This window comes from Ictidomys tridecemlineatus, chromosome 3, assembly GCF_052094955.1.
Source record: "Ictidomys tridecemlineatus isolate mIctTri1 chromosome 3, mIctTri1.hap1, whole genome shotgun sequence".
Taxonomy (NCBI): Eukaryota; Metazoa; Chordata; class Mammalia; order Rodentia; family Sciuridae; genus Ictidomys; species Ictidomys tridecemlineatus.
The window spans coordinates 131341287-131359061 of NC_135479.1; the positions used below are offsets into that span (position 1 = coordinate 131341287).

The window sequence follows — 17775 nt, forward strand, 5'->3', positions numbered from 1 at the left end:
CTTTAAGCACAGGGGCTATGTATGGGACAAGGGGTTGTTTACAGGAGTTCTGTTTTGGGTAAGAAGTTGGATCAAGTGATCCTTCCAATTTGAAGACCTCAATGTTCTTCTGATCTCTCTGATCTTTCTTTCTGATCTGCTTCCCTCTCCTTTTCTGTTGCCTTTGTTGACTTTCTGCTCCCTCTGTGAATTACTTTGGGGTTTTAGATTCAGAAATATTTCCATAATAATTGATAGTCTGGTTAATGAAAAGTAGGAGGGAGGAACATTAAAAACAAAGACAGTTTTGTTACTCCAAAGGGTGCACGGTAACCTGTTCAGTGGGGGATGGAGCAGGAACATGATCATATGAGTTGGAGACTCCTGTAAATACTACAGCGAATGAATAGGCATCATTTATTCTTAGCTATAGTTCCAAATGCAAACACAACCACTAAAGGCTTTTGCTTTTGAATGGACTGACATTTTCCTTGTTTACATAATTCTTTTGTTAGCTACAGAGATTCAAGAAAAATCTTACTCTGAGAATTCTCTATCATGAACTACTTTTTACCGTCCTAAGTGTTTTGCTGATTTGGTGATAGCCTATTCTGAACAAGAGGTGTTTTCTTGATTTCTTGACACAAGAAAAACCATTTTCCAGAAAGAAATATTTTTCATGCATAGTTAGTGTTGCAGCAGGACGAGTGTGAAGCTCGCTGGATCTCTGCAGATGAGTGGGTAGCTGAGCTATTTCTAGTATTTTTTTCTGCCCCGTGTAGCAATTATGGATGTGTTTCACAGTGCCCCACCTTGGACTTCCCAACCATCATTTCAGAAACCTCCACCTAGTCAAAATAAAACTTGGCAGATCCAGGTGGAAGGAGGGGGAAATGGGCAGAAAAGAGTAACAACATCTTGGTCAGCTTCCCTGAGGTCAGAGTCTTTGCCCAGCTCTAAAAAGGACAGCAAGGACATGGAGGAGTCTAAGGATTCAGGGCATGAGTTCTGAGGCTTCTGGAGCCTTGTTGGTCAATTGTGGTAGAAAGAGCTTGGAGAGACAAGAGTAATGGCTCTTTAGATCCAGGAGCCTGGCCAACAGCACTGCAACCATGGTTATCCTCCAAGGCTGGCTACCCACAGCAGGTCCAGCTCCTGAGGCTGCCTTGCGGAGCCCACTTCTCCTTGTCCAGTCCTACCCAAGTGAGACTTTGAACCCTTGGCTCAGGACAACTGCAGCCTGTAGACTAGTGGGTGGTTTTGCTCCTGGGTCTGAATTCTGGGGTGAAGTGAAGCCCCCAGCCTGCCTGGCTTCCCATTCTCTCTTTTCATTCCAGACCTGCTTCCTCACCAGACCTCTTCTGCCTACAGGCACTTGTGGGTAGACTCTAGGTTCTGAGCTGCTCTAAAGCTGGGACTTATCTTGTTCCTCTGAGAATGGTCCTGCCTCCAGCAGTGCATGGTGCAGTGGGTGCCAACTTCCATAGGCACAATGTCCATCTGGAACCCCAGCTTATAAAATATCAGGTTTCAGAGTCCCACTCTTAGATGTCATGCCTCAGGAGGTCTGGGTGGGACGCAGGAATCTGGAGCCCAAGTATTTCTGATCTAAGCAGTCCATGGGCCACGCTTGGAGAAACACTAGTTTTGAGGAAAGACCTTGAATTTGGGGGTATGAGAGAGAACTGGGTTACTTGTGTTACTTGCTGAGCAAGTTAATCATCGTTTTTGAACTTCTGTTTCACCATCTATAAAATGCTCACCACTTCACAAGGGAGTTTTCAGATGTCAATGTGATGATGTATATAAAGTGTTTAGCGGGGCTTATTAAATAGGGGTTTTGGCTTCCTTTCTCTTTCCTTCAACACCAAGAAAGTGGCAACAGAGAATTTCAATTCCTCTCAGCCATGGCACATCAGAGGTACCTTCCTGGCAGTGTACAACTGTGAAAAGGTTACAGAAGAGTCCGGGCAGGATGCACATCCCCAGAGTTCTGTAGCAGATCAGCCAATCCTGGTTTCTCAAGAAATGACATGGAAAGAAACATCAGGAGGTCAGGGGCCAATCATCTGCTGTCATTTTTATTTGCAGTAAACCACAGAGTCAGGACACACACACACACACACACACACACACACACACACACACACAGTGCATTACAGAACAAGTCCACAGCACTCTGTGCAGGCAGACAGGCAGGCTTGAGCAGGCAACCGCTGTTAGGGAACAACATGTCCATGGTGGGGGAGGCAGTGGAGGTGGGAGAGCAGGGAGGGAAGGACCCTGGCACTCTGCTAATTAGTTTCTGCTGCAGTCTTGGCTGGTAAAGTCTGCATTTATAGATTGCAGCTGAAGTGTGTTAGGATCTTTGGCTGTGCCCAGGGTCACCCACAAACATGTGGGATTTGTGAGTTCCCTAATGGGAGCAATGCATTTTCTTGTGGGATTGAACTCTCTCCCAACTTGTTGGCAAGTAGAAAGGGCCAAAAGAAGTTTGGTACACAGAAGGGAAAACACATTTCAGGATTTGGTGTGTGTGTGTGTGTGTGTGTGTGTGTGTGTGTGTGTGTGTGTGTAGGTGGAGGGCTTACTGAAGAGTTTCTTTGTGGTGTTTCATATTGGGCTTCCCAAATGAACTGGTTTCCAAATATATTCGATTGTCAAGAGGAAAAGAAAGTCGATTCTTGGCTGAGGGGCTAGGAGGAGCCCTTCAGTGTCAGCAGGGCTGGGGGAAGCCTTAGGTCTGGTAGGAAACCCAAGAGGACAAGGAACCTGCCTTCTCTCCTATGGCTGCAGCATTTATCCCAGGGGGAGGCAAAATCACTGATGCAGGATGGTCTTTAGAGCTCCCTCACTTAATAGGTGGTAGAAAGAGAGGTCCCAGAAGGCTAAAGGTCATGTCCAAGACCACAAGGCTGAGATAGGACTGTAGCCCACTCCCCATGTTGCTCTTGTTTTTCTAAGCAGGGCTTCATCCCTCATCCCCTCATGGGATGTGGATTGGCTCCTTTCCCCAACAACTTCCATGGAGCATTTGACCAACTTTTCCAAGATAGAAGGCTCTCACTTGTTTTCTGCAGAGAGAGAAAAGCACCCATCAAAACACCCCCTCATCAGGCTTCTCAGAATTGTGTTATTGGCCAACAAGAACTCTTTCCCTAAGATACCCACCAAGCCTTAAGGTCAATGGCACAGAGAAGCATAAAAGTTTACTTCTTCCCATTCTATGGAGGAGGACAGCTGTGCTGGAAGCTGGGTCAGCAACTTGCTGTGAAGCCTCTTCTCTGTAGCTGGGTCACCTGCTTCTTGCCATCTGGAGAAGAAAGAAACACAATGCTGTAGATTTTGAAGTCAGCCTTTTTATTGGGTAACTGACACACTAGGTCACACTGTCTCTCTCAAGACTGTAGACTACCTTGGCAGGTTGGCACTGATCAAAAAGGACAACATCTGGAGCATCAGGCTCTGTCCAGGCATACACTTCACTGGATTCCTACCCAGGGGCCCGGGGAAAAGGCTTTGGAGAATAACTCTCTGTATTATGCAGGAACAAGGGCCAAGTGAGCACTTGTCATTCAGCTACAATCAACAAAGAGCAGGCCTTGCGCTGTGCTGACTACCAAATCCATGTGAAGGGTTGGATTGATATGTAAGTATGGGCCTTTACAACCCTAGGGGGCTGATCCAGAACTCCCTGATCATTGGACTTTTCACCTTAATTGAGATGGTCTGTTAGAAACTGTGACTGCAGTAGGGCTCTACAAATGAGCTTGCATTTGTTTTGTTGATTTTACAGAAACCAAACTCACTGAGTCTATTGTTTTTATACTAATATCCTCATGGCATGATATTCAACTATGTCATTAAACTTTCCAAACATGCTGTACCCATAAAGCACCCTATGCCTGTGATGTGACTCAAGAGGTAGAGAAGGAGAATAGTACTGAACAGAGGGATTTCGGTTGGACACCAAGGACAGCTGTCTATGGGAGAAGCTGTGAGATACCAGGTACATCCTGAAGCTGGGATCTGGAGTGTGTCCTCTGATCTTTCCTGGGCCTTTTAAGTATAAGTATGCTGGAGGTAGCAAAGTGGGCAGATGTTTCTCTAAAATCCCTTCTGATCTTCTGGATTTTTTTTTTTTTTTTGTATGAACACTCTACACAAACAAACAAAAATCATGGGGGCTACGAAGAGTGAAGAGAAACATCATGAAAATAAAAGGAAAAGTGGAAGAAATAATTTTTCAGGGTGGGTAAAGGTAGGAAAAGATAGAGAAGAGATGAGGCATGTTAAGAGATTAGGGCACAGTGCCTGGCAAATAAACATTGTTTAAAAACAAATTATTTGTTGATGAATCAATAAGTGCATGCATGAATCATTCTATCCAGCCTCCATTCTGCATGTGGGAAAAAGCACAATATAGTCTGAGTGGCCCAAGTCCCTATTATTAATTGGCGTCATTGTAGAAACTAGAGTTGGCCCTACTCAAGAAGTTCAATGCTGAGCAGAGGGAGAAGGGTAGGTTTCCCCACCCACTGCTGTGGGTGGGAAGTGCCCTCGGAACACAGCTGTGAAACTGAGGAAGGAGAAGGGGTGAAGGCTGTGACCTTGTGTCCTCCTTGACAGAACGGCAGGGCTGCCAGGCCCAAGGTAACTGAGTGGGGCGTACAGCATTGAATAGGGCCTCAAGGTCTTCCTGCTTCCTTTCCTTTCTCCAGTGGCAGAAGAGTCAAATCCTGACACAAAACTGCTCCTTCTCTTCTTGGAGGCCATGTGAAAATATCCCCTGAATTTGGAGGTTGGCTCATGGATTCCTTGCTTTCTCTCATTCTGCACCTCTCTGAGTTTCCTGAGTAGTTTCCAGAAGTTTCTTTCCTCCTTCAAGAAAATGTAGTTTGGGAATGGATGGGAATTCTCACCAGATCAACTGGAGGCAGGATCCATTTCCTGCAGAGAACCTGCCTTTGAGATCATTTCTTCCTCTCTGGAAAGACTGAAATTCCCATCTATTTTGCTCTTCCCTTTGCCTTAGTCCTGCTGACAGACATCTTGGAAAGGACCCTGGAGCTGGAGTCCTCTGAGATGCTAAGGAGCCTTGGCCTTCAGGCTCCCCGTTTCCCCCTCTTTTCTCTCATTGCTTCTCTGCAGTGACCCAAAAGGGGATGGCCGTGTGATGGACAACAGCTGACTAAAGGTGGGGCCTTGACACATTCAAATGAATTTTGTGTTTTGAGTTCCCAGTTTCCCCCTCAGGAAGTTGTGCCCAATGGAATCACTGGGAACTAGGAGGAAACACTGTGCTTTCTCCTTCCTGCTACAAAGTGACTGATGAGCACGGGTGCAAATAGGCCTCTCTGTTCTAAACAGAGAGAAAGAGAGAGAAAGAGAAAAAAAAAAAAAAAAAAAGAATCACACTGCCTAAGCAAGGCAAATGCAAGTGTGCGGAGACCCAGCCTGCCATCCGTCTCGGGAAGACCTGCCAAGAGCTCTTATATAAGCTCCAGTGAGCTCATGTGTTTTCACGCCCATCAGCAGATCCTGAGCTTCAGGGGCAGGGGTTAGATAGGAGGAGGGAGCTTAGAAGAGATGTGTTCTTATGAAGAGGGGGTGCTCCGGGAAGAAAACATGTTATCACACTCAGGATAATGAAAGCGATTTTCCTCTCTGTGCCAGTCAATGTAGACTTACATCCCTCATGGTGTCCATGTGAGGAAAGCAAAGAGTGCTGGATCTCATGAACCCCATGGTGTGGGGGCAGCGGTGGGAGAGGTGGGGTGTTTAATGAGAAAAGGAATGCAGATGTGCACTTGGGGTATGGATGAGAAAGGTTTCCTCCTTATGTTTGAGGAATCAGATGGGCCTAGTGAGGTCCACCATTCACAGGCTGAGAGTCAGGCTTTGATTGAGTATCAGGCTTTGGTCTCCAGTTGATGGTGCTACCTAGGCTATGCTCAAATGGGAAACTTTTATTTCATTTATTGACTGAGGCAGGCTGAACATTTTGGAACCTACTGTTACTGGTGTCACCTGCTTCCCTTTCATGGGCAGAATCACTAAGCCATTGGATCTCTGAGAACAAACTAACCAACCACCTTACCCACCATCTTGTCCAGAACACCTGCAGTCAGCTCACTCTGGTCCCTGGGGCAAGCATGGCTTATACTTTGTGTATTGAAAATCATCTCTGCATAAATGAGCCAAGACTTTTCAACCAGGCTTCCCAGACATTCTCTCGGGGGTTGACACACTTCTAGTTCAGCTGTGCTCCAGTGGAGGGGGAGAGAGATCTGTCTGTATATCTCAGTAGCCGACACCCTCCCCCAGTCTAGTTTCACAATCTTCACATGATGAGGTGATAACTATCTGTGTTTTATATGAATAAATGAACCTGTAGATATGATGTTCTATTGTTCTAAGCTTTTCAAAATAATATGGTGCCCAGTCACTCAGTACCTAACACTGTAAGCAATTTTTGTTTCAGAAATAAGAACGTGATTTTTTTTCAGGTGAATTTGTTACGCCTTTAAGTGTTTCACGTTTTTCTCTTGGCATGATGAATGCTTATAACATTATCTAATGATTTTTGAGAATTTAGTTAATATGCCATTTACTTTCCTCTTTCCAGCTCAACCAGGACTGTTTTGAATACAGCTAAGATCTTCCTTGGGTTCCACTCAAAACTTTCTTCTCATGAATGATTGGGTGATGCCTTGATCAATATCTATTTATTTCATTCCTGACTTGATTCGGTCAGTTGGGAAATAACTGAGCTCATATACACAACACCTTGAATTCTCCTCTAGCAACACAGATGATACGCACAATCTTTTAAAGCTTAAGAAAGGATCTTCCCCGCCCATGAGAAATGGTGGAATAAATCTGACCAAACTTCCCTGTGTACAAATATGAAAACACCAAGGTGAATCATACCTTTATGTATATCCATAATGCACTAATTAAAAAAAACATAAATAAATAGAAGAAAAATCACTAGAATAGAGGAAGGGAAGAGAGGAAGGGAGGAGGGAAGGAAAAGGCAAAGTATTGGGGACTGAAGTGGAACAAATTATATTCCATGGCTTGCATTAATTATGTGAAAATGAACTCTAATATTATTTATAACTAAAATAAACTCATAAAAATTACTTTAAAAAGGAAAGAATCTCTCATGGTGAGGCATGCTGGAATATTTTGGTGTGAGATGTCATGATACCTATCATTTACCTTCAAAATTTTCAGTCAGAAAAAAATAAAAGATGAAACAGGTATGGCAAATGTTAATGATTGTTAAATCTAAATGATGGGTACATACTCAAGGTTATACTTTTTAGTATATTTGAACTTGTTCATAAAAAAGAAATTATTTCCAGATGTTCTAGTTCCAAGGCGTATGTTCAGCCTGTAGAGCCGTTAAGAGGCAGACAGGGAGTAGATGTGGGGGTGAAGGTTGATGAAGATTACCTTAATGCCTAGGCGCAGAAGGGTATGAAGGTAGTGAATCCCAAATAGCAGGTCAGTGACACCCTCTATTATTAACACCTCATGCACATTTGGTGCTCTGAGTTAAAAGATCTAGTGCTCAATCCTTTTACCTCAGGGATGTTGGGGAGAGAGGAAATATTCACCAGGAAAACTTTTCTTGAAGATCATGTCATATTTTGGCTACTGATTGGTGGTACCAGTTTTCTTTAAAAAATAAAAAAAGACACAAAAAAAAGTTGATTAATCACTTGGCAGGTACTATTGTGTAGCCCCTCAACAGAAAAGGTAGACTTTCTGGAAATTTCTTCTGGATTGCCATTTATTTATTGTAGGATTTTAAAATTCCTTTTCTATTATCTAAGGTAAAAAGAAATTACCATTTTTATCATCCTTCCTTTTGTCATTCTTCCTAAGCCTCCATTTTTAAAAGAATTTCATTGTTTCGAAAGGAAAAAATGTTCAATTTTTCGCATTGCTCCAGAGGCAATCTTTTTTTTAATCCCAAATCATGACTCACCCAACAGAATTTGTAAAAGGACACTTCAAATCTTCATTCCACCCTTAGATATCAGTTACTGAATTCTAATGTCTGTCTGTCTGAACTCTTTTCATTGCCCTTGATCTTTACTACATCTCCGTGAATCTTTAATGCTGTGTGAATACTTGATCCAGATGAGTTCTTCACTGGGTATCCATTCTTGGCCATTTCTTCTCTGAGAAGTCTTAGGACACACTCCAGGTGGTGCCTGGGAGTGAGGACCTAAGAGGAAGGGAGGAGAGAAGGTGCACATGGGCCTTCTGATTCCCATAACTGCTTTTCTCCTGTTCCTGGGTGCCCCTGCACCCACTCACAAGAGTGCTATTTTTTCCTCTCCAGGTCCATGGAAGAGGGAAGAGAGGGACTTGGGTGTCAAGTTTGAGAGAAAGTAAGCCACACACAGGGTTATGGTTTTCAGGTCGTAAACCTGTCCCGGTGCTTGAAGCTCAGGGGAATCATTAATGGCAGCGCAGGCACGAACACAGGCTTTGAAGACAGCTACTGACAGATCTGAGTCCTGGATCTGCTACTATGAGATGTGCCCTGTTTCTCTCTGTGTCCTCCCTTGTCAAATAGGGAGCCATATAGCACCAACCAACTTCACAAGGTTCTTGTGAAGTTCCACAGTGGTTAAAAAAGGAATGGACTTTAACTAGATACTAAATGATAGCTGTTATTTAATAACAATTTCACGAATACCTGGATGTTTCTGTTTTGCCATCAGCTCAACTGTAAGATCTTTCTTTTGGATTTCTCAGTCCTTCCCCCCCACCCTGCAATTTTGGACACAGTGCTCATGTTCACCTCCCTTGTCCAAATCAGTCTTCTAAACCATCCAGTTCTCTCTCTTTTCATCTCATGAATCTGTACCTTATTATGCTGATCTCTTACTGTGTTGCTACTCCACTTCTGTACTGCCCTTTTTCTCTTTGTCAGTTCTGACCTGATCTGTAAGAAGTGGAAGGCAAATATTGCTGCCTTTCTGTATAAGCTGAATTTCGTATTTTCTGAATCATGAAGCTGCCCTCCATGTGACCTAGAAAGCCCTTTGATGATCCATATTTAGCTGTATCCATCATTCAACAGATGTCTGGGTAAAGGCCCCCGTGAGCTCCCTCTACATCCTGTGGTTTCAAGTTCCTGAGTTGTTAGCTAAAAGCTTTCATCCCCCTGCCCCGCCACCCATTCAGGGTGGAAGGACAGATACCTGCTTTAGCTATTCATTCATTTGGTCCTTTAGCAAATATTTATTTGCTACCTACTACATGCTTGATTCTGGGCTAGATGTTATCCTCTTTTGCTTCCAAATTGCATTCTTCTAATTTGACCCATTTGTAATAGTCCTTCATCGTTTCTGTTTATTCTTCTAGAATCTCCAATTAACATTCAATGAAACAGTCTTTTCTATCTGCAGTGTTTCCTGACCCCTGGGAGACTTGGCGGCTTAATGGTAAACTCTAATGCCTTGCTATAAAGCACCTGCTGTTACATCTGCAGACTTCAGGACAATCTAGGTGCCTCATGGTTCTAAGGCAGTTTAATTATCAGATGAGGCTGCAGGACTCTGCTTGGCATCCTGCACCACGGTGCAGGACAAAATGGTGGCAAGGGTGGAATGCCCAGCAAGCTAAGTAGGTAATTCCCAATACCTCTTAAGTTTCCTGTGTCCCTGGTTCCCCACAGAGATGCCCATGTGGAATGATGCTGCTCTGCTTTTTGAGCTCTCTGGATCTTCCATTAGATAGCATCTCTTGGCATCTGAAAGGCAGCCTCCCATTCTGTTCTCCTGTGGAACACAGATGGCCCAGCCCACGCCTATCACTAATGAGGATCACATGCAAAGCCTCCTTGCTGGAGGCTCCCTTCAACAACCCAGAGCTCCTTCCCCAAGTTGGCTGGTCACTGTTGACCATGGTATTTAAGCCAGAGAAGACTGTTGGCTGTTCTCCCACTCACAGAGCTGAACAACAACAACAACAAAATGTATTAGGTAGGTGCTGGGAAATAGGTCCCACTCTGGCAGAACGTGAAGACATTGAAGATTAAGGGATAGCTGCCAACTGGATAGCAAGGGTGAGGTTTGGGGATCCAGCTGTCCATGGAGGCTGTTGAGTTTAAATATGAATAAGCACTGGAAGTTCTTCAGTAGGATGATGATTAGATGACTCCACAGAGGTGGAATAGATAGGATATGGATTGTCTACGCAATGTAACTTCACCTAGGATGTTGGTAGGGTGGAAAAAATTATATAAGAATGTTAATGACACCAAAATATAGTAGGAAAAGAATAGATTTTGATGCCAGAAAGATGTGTCAAGTCCTGATCATACTGCTTGCTCTCTGTTGGACAAGATATTTCCCCTTCCTATGCATTAATTCCTTTATCTATGAAATAAGTACAGTAGGCTGTTCTGAGTATTAAAAGGGATAGTACATGAAAAGACCTTGACATAGTAACTGGCACCTAGAAAGCAATGAATGGGAATTCCCTTTCTGTTTTTTTTTTTTTTTTTTTTTTTTTTTTTTAATGGGAGGGTGGTACTGGGGATTGAACCCAGGGCCTTGTGCATGCAAGGCAAGCACTCTACCAACTGAGCTATATCCCCAGCCCCAGGAATTCCCTTTCTTATCTCCCTTTCCTGTTTTCTCTCTATAACAAAATGTCCAAATACATTCTCCAATATGGGCAGAACATGAAGTTGAACTAAAAACAATGGCTCCATGTGAACGTCTGTGTGATTGTGCAATCCAAGTTTTACTTAAAATTTGGTTACTATTTGAGGTGTGGGAGAATTTCTCTTTCCTTGCCATTGCAAGTCTGATCTAGGTCTTATATTTGTGAGGGGGGAAAAGACTTTCAAACTGCTCATATGGATCTCCAATTAGGAATGTAAAATCTTTTTTTTTTTTTTCGTCTTAATACTATAATCCATTCCTCAACTCTTAGAGCTATCAAGGAGAGGTCACAGCTATCACCAGCTGCCCTTGAGGGTACCAGAGTCTGGTCAGTCCTGCCATATATAAGGCCATATATAAGCCTGGTTTAACTGGACAGTACCCACTGATTTAGAAATCTCTCTTAATTTTTTTTTTTTATTATTTCAGTCAGGTGATACCAAGAAATGCTATTCAAAAGGAATTAATAGACTTAACACTGACCTAACCTACAGAAACAGTTTCAACAGCTTTTGGGACAAGATTAGGACAATTACTGCTTGCTCCCCACTCAATCAGGTCAAAGCTTTTCCTGTAAGAGCATGTGGCTGCTCATTCCCACATAAAGGCACACCTTTCACCTCAGCCAGCCCCAAGAGCAGTCATTCAATGGAACAAAATTTCACCTTCTATACCTGGATTCTTTAGATGTGGTTCTGTTCTCTGGAGCTATACGGATGTCGCAGTTGTCATGTTTCCCCTTTAATGCACCCCTCCCCCCACCTTCTGCCCTTCTCTGCAGTCTTTTCCCCATTTAAGGAACAAAATATCCAGATTCATCATTCTTGCTTGAAGATATGTAGAGAGGAACAATAAAAATATAGACAATCACATAGAAAAAAACAAGGAAGAGAGGCTGGAGTGGTGGCTCAGTGGTAGAGTGCTCGCCTAGCATGCATGAGGCACTGGGTTTTATCCTTGGCACCACATAAAAACAAACTAATGTATCCACCTAAAACTAAAGATACATAAATAAATAAATATTTTAAAAAAACAAACAAACAAGGAAGAGGGCTTAGCTGGGTGCAGTGACACTTGCCTGTACTCCCTGTGTGGGAGACCAAGCCTGGAAATGTGAAAAACACCTCAAACAAGCAAGCAAATGCAAAATACCCAGTGTCTTTGATGGAGACTTCTTGTCCTGGAAAAGTACTTGCATGTGCCCATTTCCACTGAGAACTAACAATACTACTACCGCTACCAGTGAAAAATGGTGGTGTTTTCTACTCTACAGATGTTGAGAGTAAAAGAATGTCCTGGTCTTTCCTGTGAATTCTCAACATATCTCTCTGTATCTCCTGGAAGGGATCTAGTATTGACCATAGACCTTTTTCTTCATGGAACGCTTTATGGATACTAGTGTTTTGAGATGCATTCTAGGAAATTATGGTTTCAGATATACTGTAAGGCCTGAGACTAGATGTTTGACATGAGTTCAATCTTAGGCTAGACTGATTGATTACTGTTGGATACTGAAATTGGTGGCTTACATGGATCTTTCCTTCCTTGTAGAGTTGGTAGGCTCTTCTTCCTTCCCCTTAAGGTTAGCATCAGGCACCCACCTGCCTGGGAGTGTTGAGGTATAGGTCTGTGACATAGGGAATCTGGGAATCTAGATACTTCCCCTCCCCAGGATTCTATTTTTGTGGATCCCGATTGTGGCAGTGTTGTACGGAAGGTACAGCCTCGTTGGGACAGGAGGTAACTGAAAATTTTGGCCAAGAAGAGAGGGGGCTAGAGATGGGAAAAGTTGATGCAAGTATTTTTGGCAGGAGTTGGAACCAAAGCAGCAGGAGAGTGTAAGTTTTAAGCCTCTCTGGCAAAGTAACTTCCTAATCTGTCACTGAGTATGTGTAAAAAAGTGATTAGTGGGTCTCTATATTTATCATGATTACTCACAAATATGTAATTTACATAATATATACAGCACATTAAGTACTATGTCACCTTATATAATGTGCATATGTATAATGTATATGCATGTTATGTAACGCCAGTCTGGAGGCTCTTCCCGGTTCTGCCAAGTATTTCCTAATTTATTTGGCAATTTTAACGTATCTTTTCCATCTGTGGAAAGAACTCTCTTAAGAGGAACTGGTCTCTGACCTGAATATAATCATCCTGCTAAGTCTATCTCCACTTTCAATTCACTGGGGAAACCCCACAAAGACCAAGGCATAATGAGACGCAGCTCCCAGCCCACTGGTCCAGGGATAACACAAAGTACTGACGATTTCCTGTTTCACTGTTTTTATTGCTAGTCGGGTGGAAGCATGAAGGCAGGTGAGAACATGTCTATAGCATGGTAAGAATCAGAATAAGACAAGAAATAAGAGACTGGGATCTTCCCTGACTACCTGTATGGCTTTGGAAGTCACTAAACCTCATCAAGCCTCCTTCTCCTCATTAGGATTGAGATAATAATACCTTCTCTGCTAACCTCGGAATTTTCTGTGGGGGTCGCTACAATGAGGCACTACTCCACAATAAGAAACCAGTCATGTTGTTTAAAAGATGATTTGCAAGGCAAAATTTAACAGCAACACAAGACTTGCTAAGGCTACCACATCAGAAGCGCAATTCCATTCAAGTTCTTTATACACTGTGCCTCTAAGGAGGATTGGGGTACATCTCTCAAGCAACATTAAAGTCCTAGGCACTAGGGTAAAGCAGGTAGGAGCCAATTCTGCATGTTCCCTTTGTGACTTGTGAGACTCTGAGAATCAATTTCACCTGTCGTTGGTGCCATGTCTCAACAGCCTCAATCTTGGGGAATGAGGGCTGAAACATACACAAACACTTCTGTAAATGTCTCAGAATCAGTGACCCTAAATCTGAACCTGCCTCACTTTCAGAATCAAGTTGCTTCCAAGATAGTACCTGTAGTCATTCTGGAGCTTGTTGGTCACACCACATAGGATTCCATCAGTAAGGATATTCTTCAGGTGACCTGCTCTTCCCCTTGCTCAGCTTTTCTGCACTGTTATTTGCGCAGGATGGTCTCATATCTCAGTCCAAGATGGTCCTAGAAGATTACTTCCTTCAGAGGTGGGCTCCATTTGTGCACATTGTCTTCCTTGTCCAAAGCTCCTGGCCCAATGCAAGGAGATTAAAAGCAGCTCATTGGAATGATGTCAAGTAGCTCATATTTTCTCTTGAGAAATCTGAGAGAATGGAAGTCCCAGTGAGCTAATGGGTACAGGAACTGTTGTTTTCCACCGATGAAGTGCTGCATAGTTGCCCTTAGGAAGGGGAGGTAATGCCGGAGCCAGGTGAATGAAGCCAACTGAGCTCTGCTGACACCCCTCTGTCCTGGCTGGCAGCACCTTGCAGAAGGTGCCTCAGTCCTGCTTGTGACTTTTCACTGTGGCTTTTCCTGCGGCCAAAGTGTTTCCAAATGAAGGGATTCTGGTGACCATGATGAGGAGATATGTGGAGGGTTCAATGTGATGATCTGTCTCATGTCTTCAACTTCAGACCAACTTCTCTCCAGGTTAGGTCAGAGAGAACTTTTGGAAGCACACCAAGGCCCCGATCTCTCACCTGGGGTTGTCCCATCCACACATATGCTGCATGCTCATTTTCCCCTGGCACCCTGGATCCAAGTGGAATCACTTCTCAGAGACCAGAAATGACCCTATTCCCAGCTGTGTGGGTTCTTTCCTCTAGTAATTGTCTTCTTAGTGGCACCTACTCTCAAAACACATTAGCCAAGAGACCATGGAGCTGTCTCTCTACTTTTCTCTATTTCCTTATCTCACAAATGGGAGAGTAAACCTGCCCAGCATATCTTTCATGGCGGTTTTGATGATCCAGAATAGGAGTTCTCTTCACGACAAGGACATCCTTCCATTTCCCTTAAACATTATGATCAGCACGAGGAAAGGTGTTGACAATGAAATGGTGGAAGGTTCCTTTCCCGCTTTCTATTCTTATATTACCTGTGTTTATTTCCAATCAGAAAAAGTCCAGCCGTAAATAAATATTTATATGTTATATATAAATATATATGCTACATATATACACACATAAGACCATGAGAAGGTCCTTCAGGTCAGAATCTGAGGGTAGGAAGTGCGGAGAGGTGATGGGAACTGCCTGATGGACTGTCTTCCTGTCCCCAGCACAGTCCTGTCCTCTCATCTTCTCTGCCTTCGGGAAATAGTCCGCCACCAGGGCTCGGAACTCAACAGGAAACACGCTTTGGCTCAGGAAGAAAAGAAACTGGGGGTGTTTTTTTTTTCTTTCCCTTTTTACACAAGATTATGACACCAGTTTAAAAAATAAATCCCAGTTTCTCCACTTTCCCTCCCAGGTGTTCACAGAACTAAGAAAATAAATACCACATCTAAGGCGTGCTGCACAGGCAGCTCAGGGGGCTCTTGGAGCCGTCTCTAAACAAACACCCAGCCACCAGGAGAAGGCTTGGGGAAATGAACAAGTGCCCACCGATGGGGTAGAGAACCCAGGAATGGAAACACAGCTTTCCACAGCCTTCCTGCCTTCTCAGCAAGTCTGGGGAGAAGCTGTCGCTCAAAGGACAACCAAGAGACCATCGAGCGCCTGCTGAGCCCTGCCAAGGATTATGTGCAGAGAGCTCCAGGCTGGTATGTCTCTGTACAGAAGGACCTTTGTGCAAGTTCTCTGGAACGGAGCTCTTTCCCTCCACCACATCCGATCTTGTCTCACCATACCAGGAAACCTGCAGCCTGCTCCTCACGAGCAGCGAGCGACTGTGAGGAAACTTGTAGAGCTGGTGAAAAGAAAGAGATTTCTCCTTCAGTCTCAGAAAGTTCTCCCCAATTCCCCAAGGCCTGTGGGAATTTGGAGGTCGCTGCATGAGCCAACCCACCCTGGTGGGCCTAAGTCTTTTCAAAATGTTCTGGGCACTGGCTCTGTTAGGGATGTATCCATTTTTTTGAAATAAACTGTATGGAAGGTGAAATTTTCTTCCAGAAGGGTAGTTTTGCTTCCACTAATTAGAGAAGTGTGTGTGTGTGTGTGTGTGTGTGTGTGTGCGTGCGTGTTTGTGTAAGTGTGTGTGTATGTGCATGTAGTTACAGTCTCTTGTTTTCTCTCTTGGGTTAGCTGGCGTTTGGCACACTGGTTAGTCTTTTGAACGGCTCTTCCTCCTCAGTGAAAAGAAGCTGCTCTTCTGGGGAGGTCCCATCATCATGGGTGCTTGGTTCTTGTGAGTAATTTTAATCTAAAAGCAAAGAGGCAGAAAAGAATTAGTGGCAATGCAAATTCTAGCAGCCTACGAGTTGCAGAGAGGAAAGGAGGCCAGCTTTGGACTGGAAGGAGCCCCATGCAGAAGGACAACTGTCCTTGAACGGCTTCAAAATTGGCAACTTGACCCTGACTGGGCCTGGAGCTTGGCACTGCTGGAAGTGAGGGGCGGAAACACTGGGGAGAGACAGGTGTGAGCTTCCCACGTGGTGATCAGCTCGCACCTGTCTCGTGTCCTTTCTATTCATAGACTGTCAGAATGTCACAGCCGGAGGAGACCTGAGGGACCTTCTCATTCAACCCCTCTGTTGGACAGATAAGAAATGGGAGCCCAAGACTTCATGGGGTCTTAGATTAGCCTAAGTTCATGCATGGAGGAGCAGAACAGCCAAAGCCCAATTCTTCGAATTCCCAGCCTCCACTCCTGCCTGGGCAGCGGACAGACTCCGCCAGCTGACCTGGAGGCTTCCGTTTGACCTCTGACCAAGTCACACCATATGGACAAGTTCCCAAGTGAGTTCTTTAGGTGTTTTTCTCATAGCCTCTGGGGAAGACCCTATTCTTTTAAAAATATTTTCAAAAATTTTTAGGATTTATACTTTTTTTTCCTCCCCTGTAAACTGTAAGTTAATCAGAAGTAAAAGATTGATTCTCATTTGTGTCTTTCTTCTCACCCTTATCCTCAGGGCATGGCTTCAAAATGTTTAATCCCTATTTGAATGTGGCCTTGTGACATTGCTACCTTATTTATCTACATTATTAGTCCATCAACAACATTTATCAAGTATGACACATGTTCAGAGTGAGCAGATGACATGGGGACAGGAAGCAACTTGGAATTCAAAGACCTGTGTTTGGGTCCCAGAAGTTCTACTTCTTTGCTGTAAAACTTGAGACAAATCCTTTAACCATCAGAGCCTATGCTTGCTGAACTCTAAAATGAGGATAAACCATTTGTCCTATTTTTTCCCCACAAAGATCATAGGATAGACTGTCAATGAAAGTCCATTGTAAACTTTAAAATGGAAAGCATGGTTAGTTAAATACATATTGTCGTGTGTTGGTGAAGGAGAAAAATGGACGTTAAAAGAAACAGAATCTATGAGCCCATGAATCTATGAATCCAATCTTGTGGGTTTTTTTTTTTTTTTTTTTACCACATTAGTGGAAATGACAGTGTGACCACAGAAACAGAATTCTTGAAGTCAGAGACAATCTGTCAATAAGCTTCAATTAATGTAGGATAAACCAAGCCATGTCAAAAAGAAGTTAGGGGAGGAATGAGAGGGAGTCTGATAGGAACAATTAGGGAGAAACTGTACTATTTGAAGGAAGGGAAGGAAATGAATTGGTGAAAAGAGAAAGAGAGGCACTGGGTAGAGAAACCACCTGTGAACAGGTTGAGTAGGGGCCAGAGCATGGGAAATGTGGTCAGGGATACAGTGGGGCAGGCGGTTGGGAGAGGATTTAAAAGGTGAGGTGGCAGGGTTGGGTTCACGTGAGGTAATAAGAAAACATGAAAGACAGATGAATAAGAACATGATGAGAAAAGGGTTCAAGGGAAATTTTCAACAGCTGTTGTCAAAAAGAGCTCAAGTGGGAATGTCTGGCTAAGCCAGTTTTATGTTTATAAGTCCCCAGGCAGAGAAGGAAAGGATGGAACCAAAGGCATGGCGGACATTAGCACAGCCTGGTGATGGAAATGGAAAGCGGTCCTCGGGGTTGGCTTCCCCAACCTGGAAACTTCAAAGGGGAGCGAGTCCTGTTCTGTGGCAATCACCCGAGGAGCAAACCAAGAATCCATCCAGCACTATTTTCTGTTGTATGT

General features: G+C 43.8%; 1 protein-coding gene and 1 non-coding gene across 4 annotated transcripts in view; both read right to left on the bottom strand.

Moving 5' to 3' along the window:
- Positions 1 to 2033: 2033 nt before the first annotated feature.
- The window catches only part of Dgkg (diacylglycerol kinase gamma), a 199698-nt gene continuing 183956 nt past the window's right edge, over positions 2034 to 17775 (bottom strand). For 2 of the 3 annotated variants that reach the window (XM_078043820.1, XM_013361065.4), the window contains one exon: positions 12952 to 15924. In XM_078043820.1, coding sequence (XP_077899946.1) covers positions 15826 to 15924 — 99 coding nt within the window. In that variant the 3' untranslated portion in view covers positions 12952 to 15825. Of the gene's footprint in view, positions 3054 to 3150; positions 3293 to 12951; positions 15925 to 17775 lie in introns of those variants that run through there. The other variant, XR_005726868.2, reaches the window with a different exon arrangement.
- Positions 10537 to 10609, bottom strand: Trnaa-ugc (transfer RNA alanine (anticodon UGC)). Its single transcript has one exon. It is a non-coding gene; the product is annotated as a tRNA-Ala (tRNA).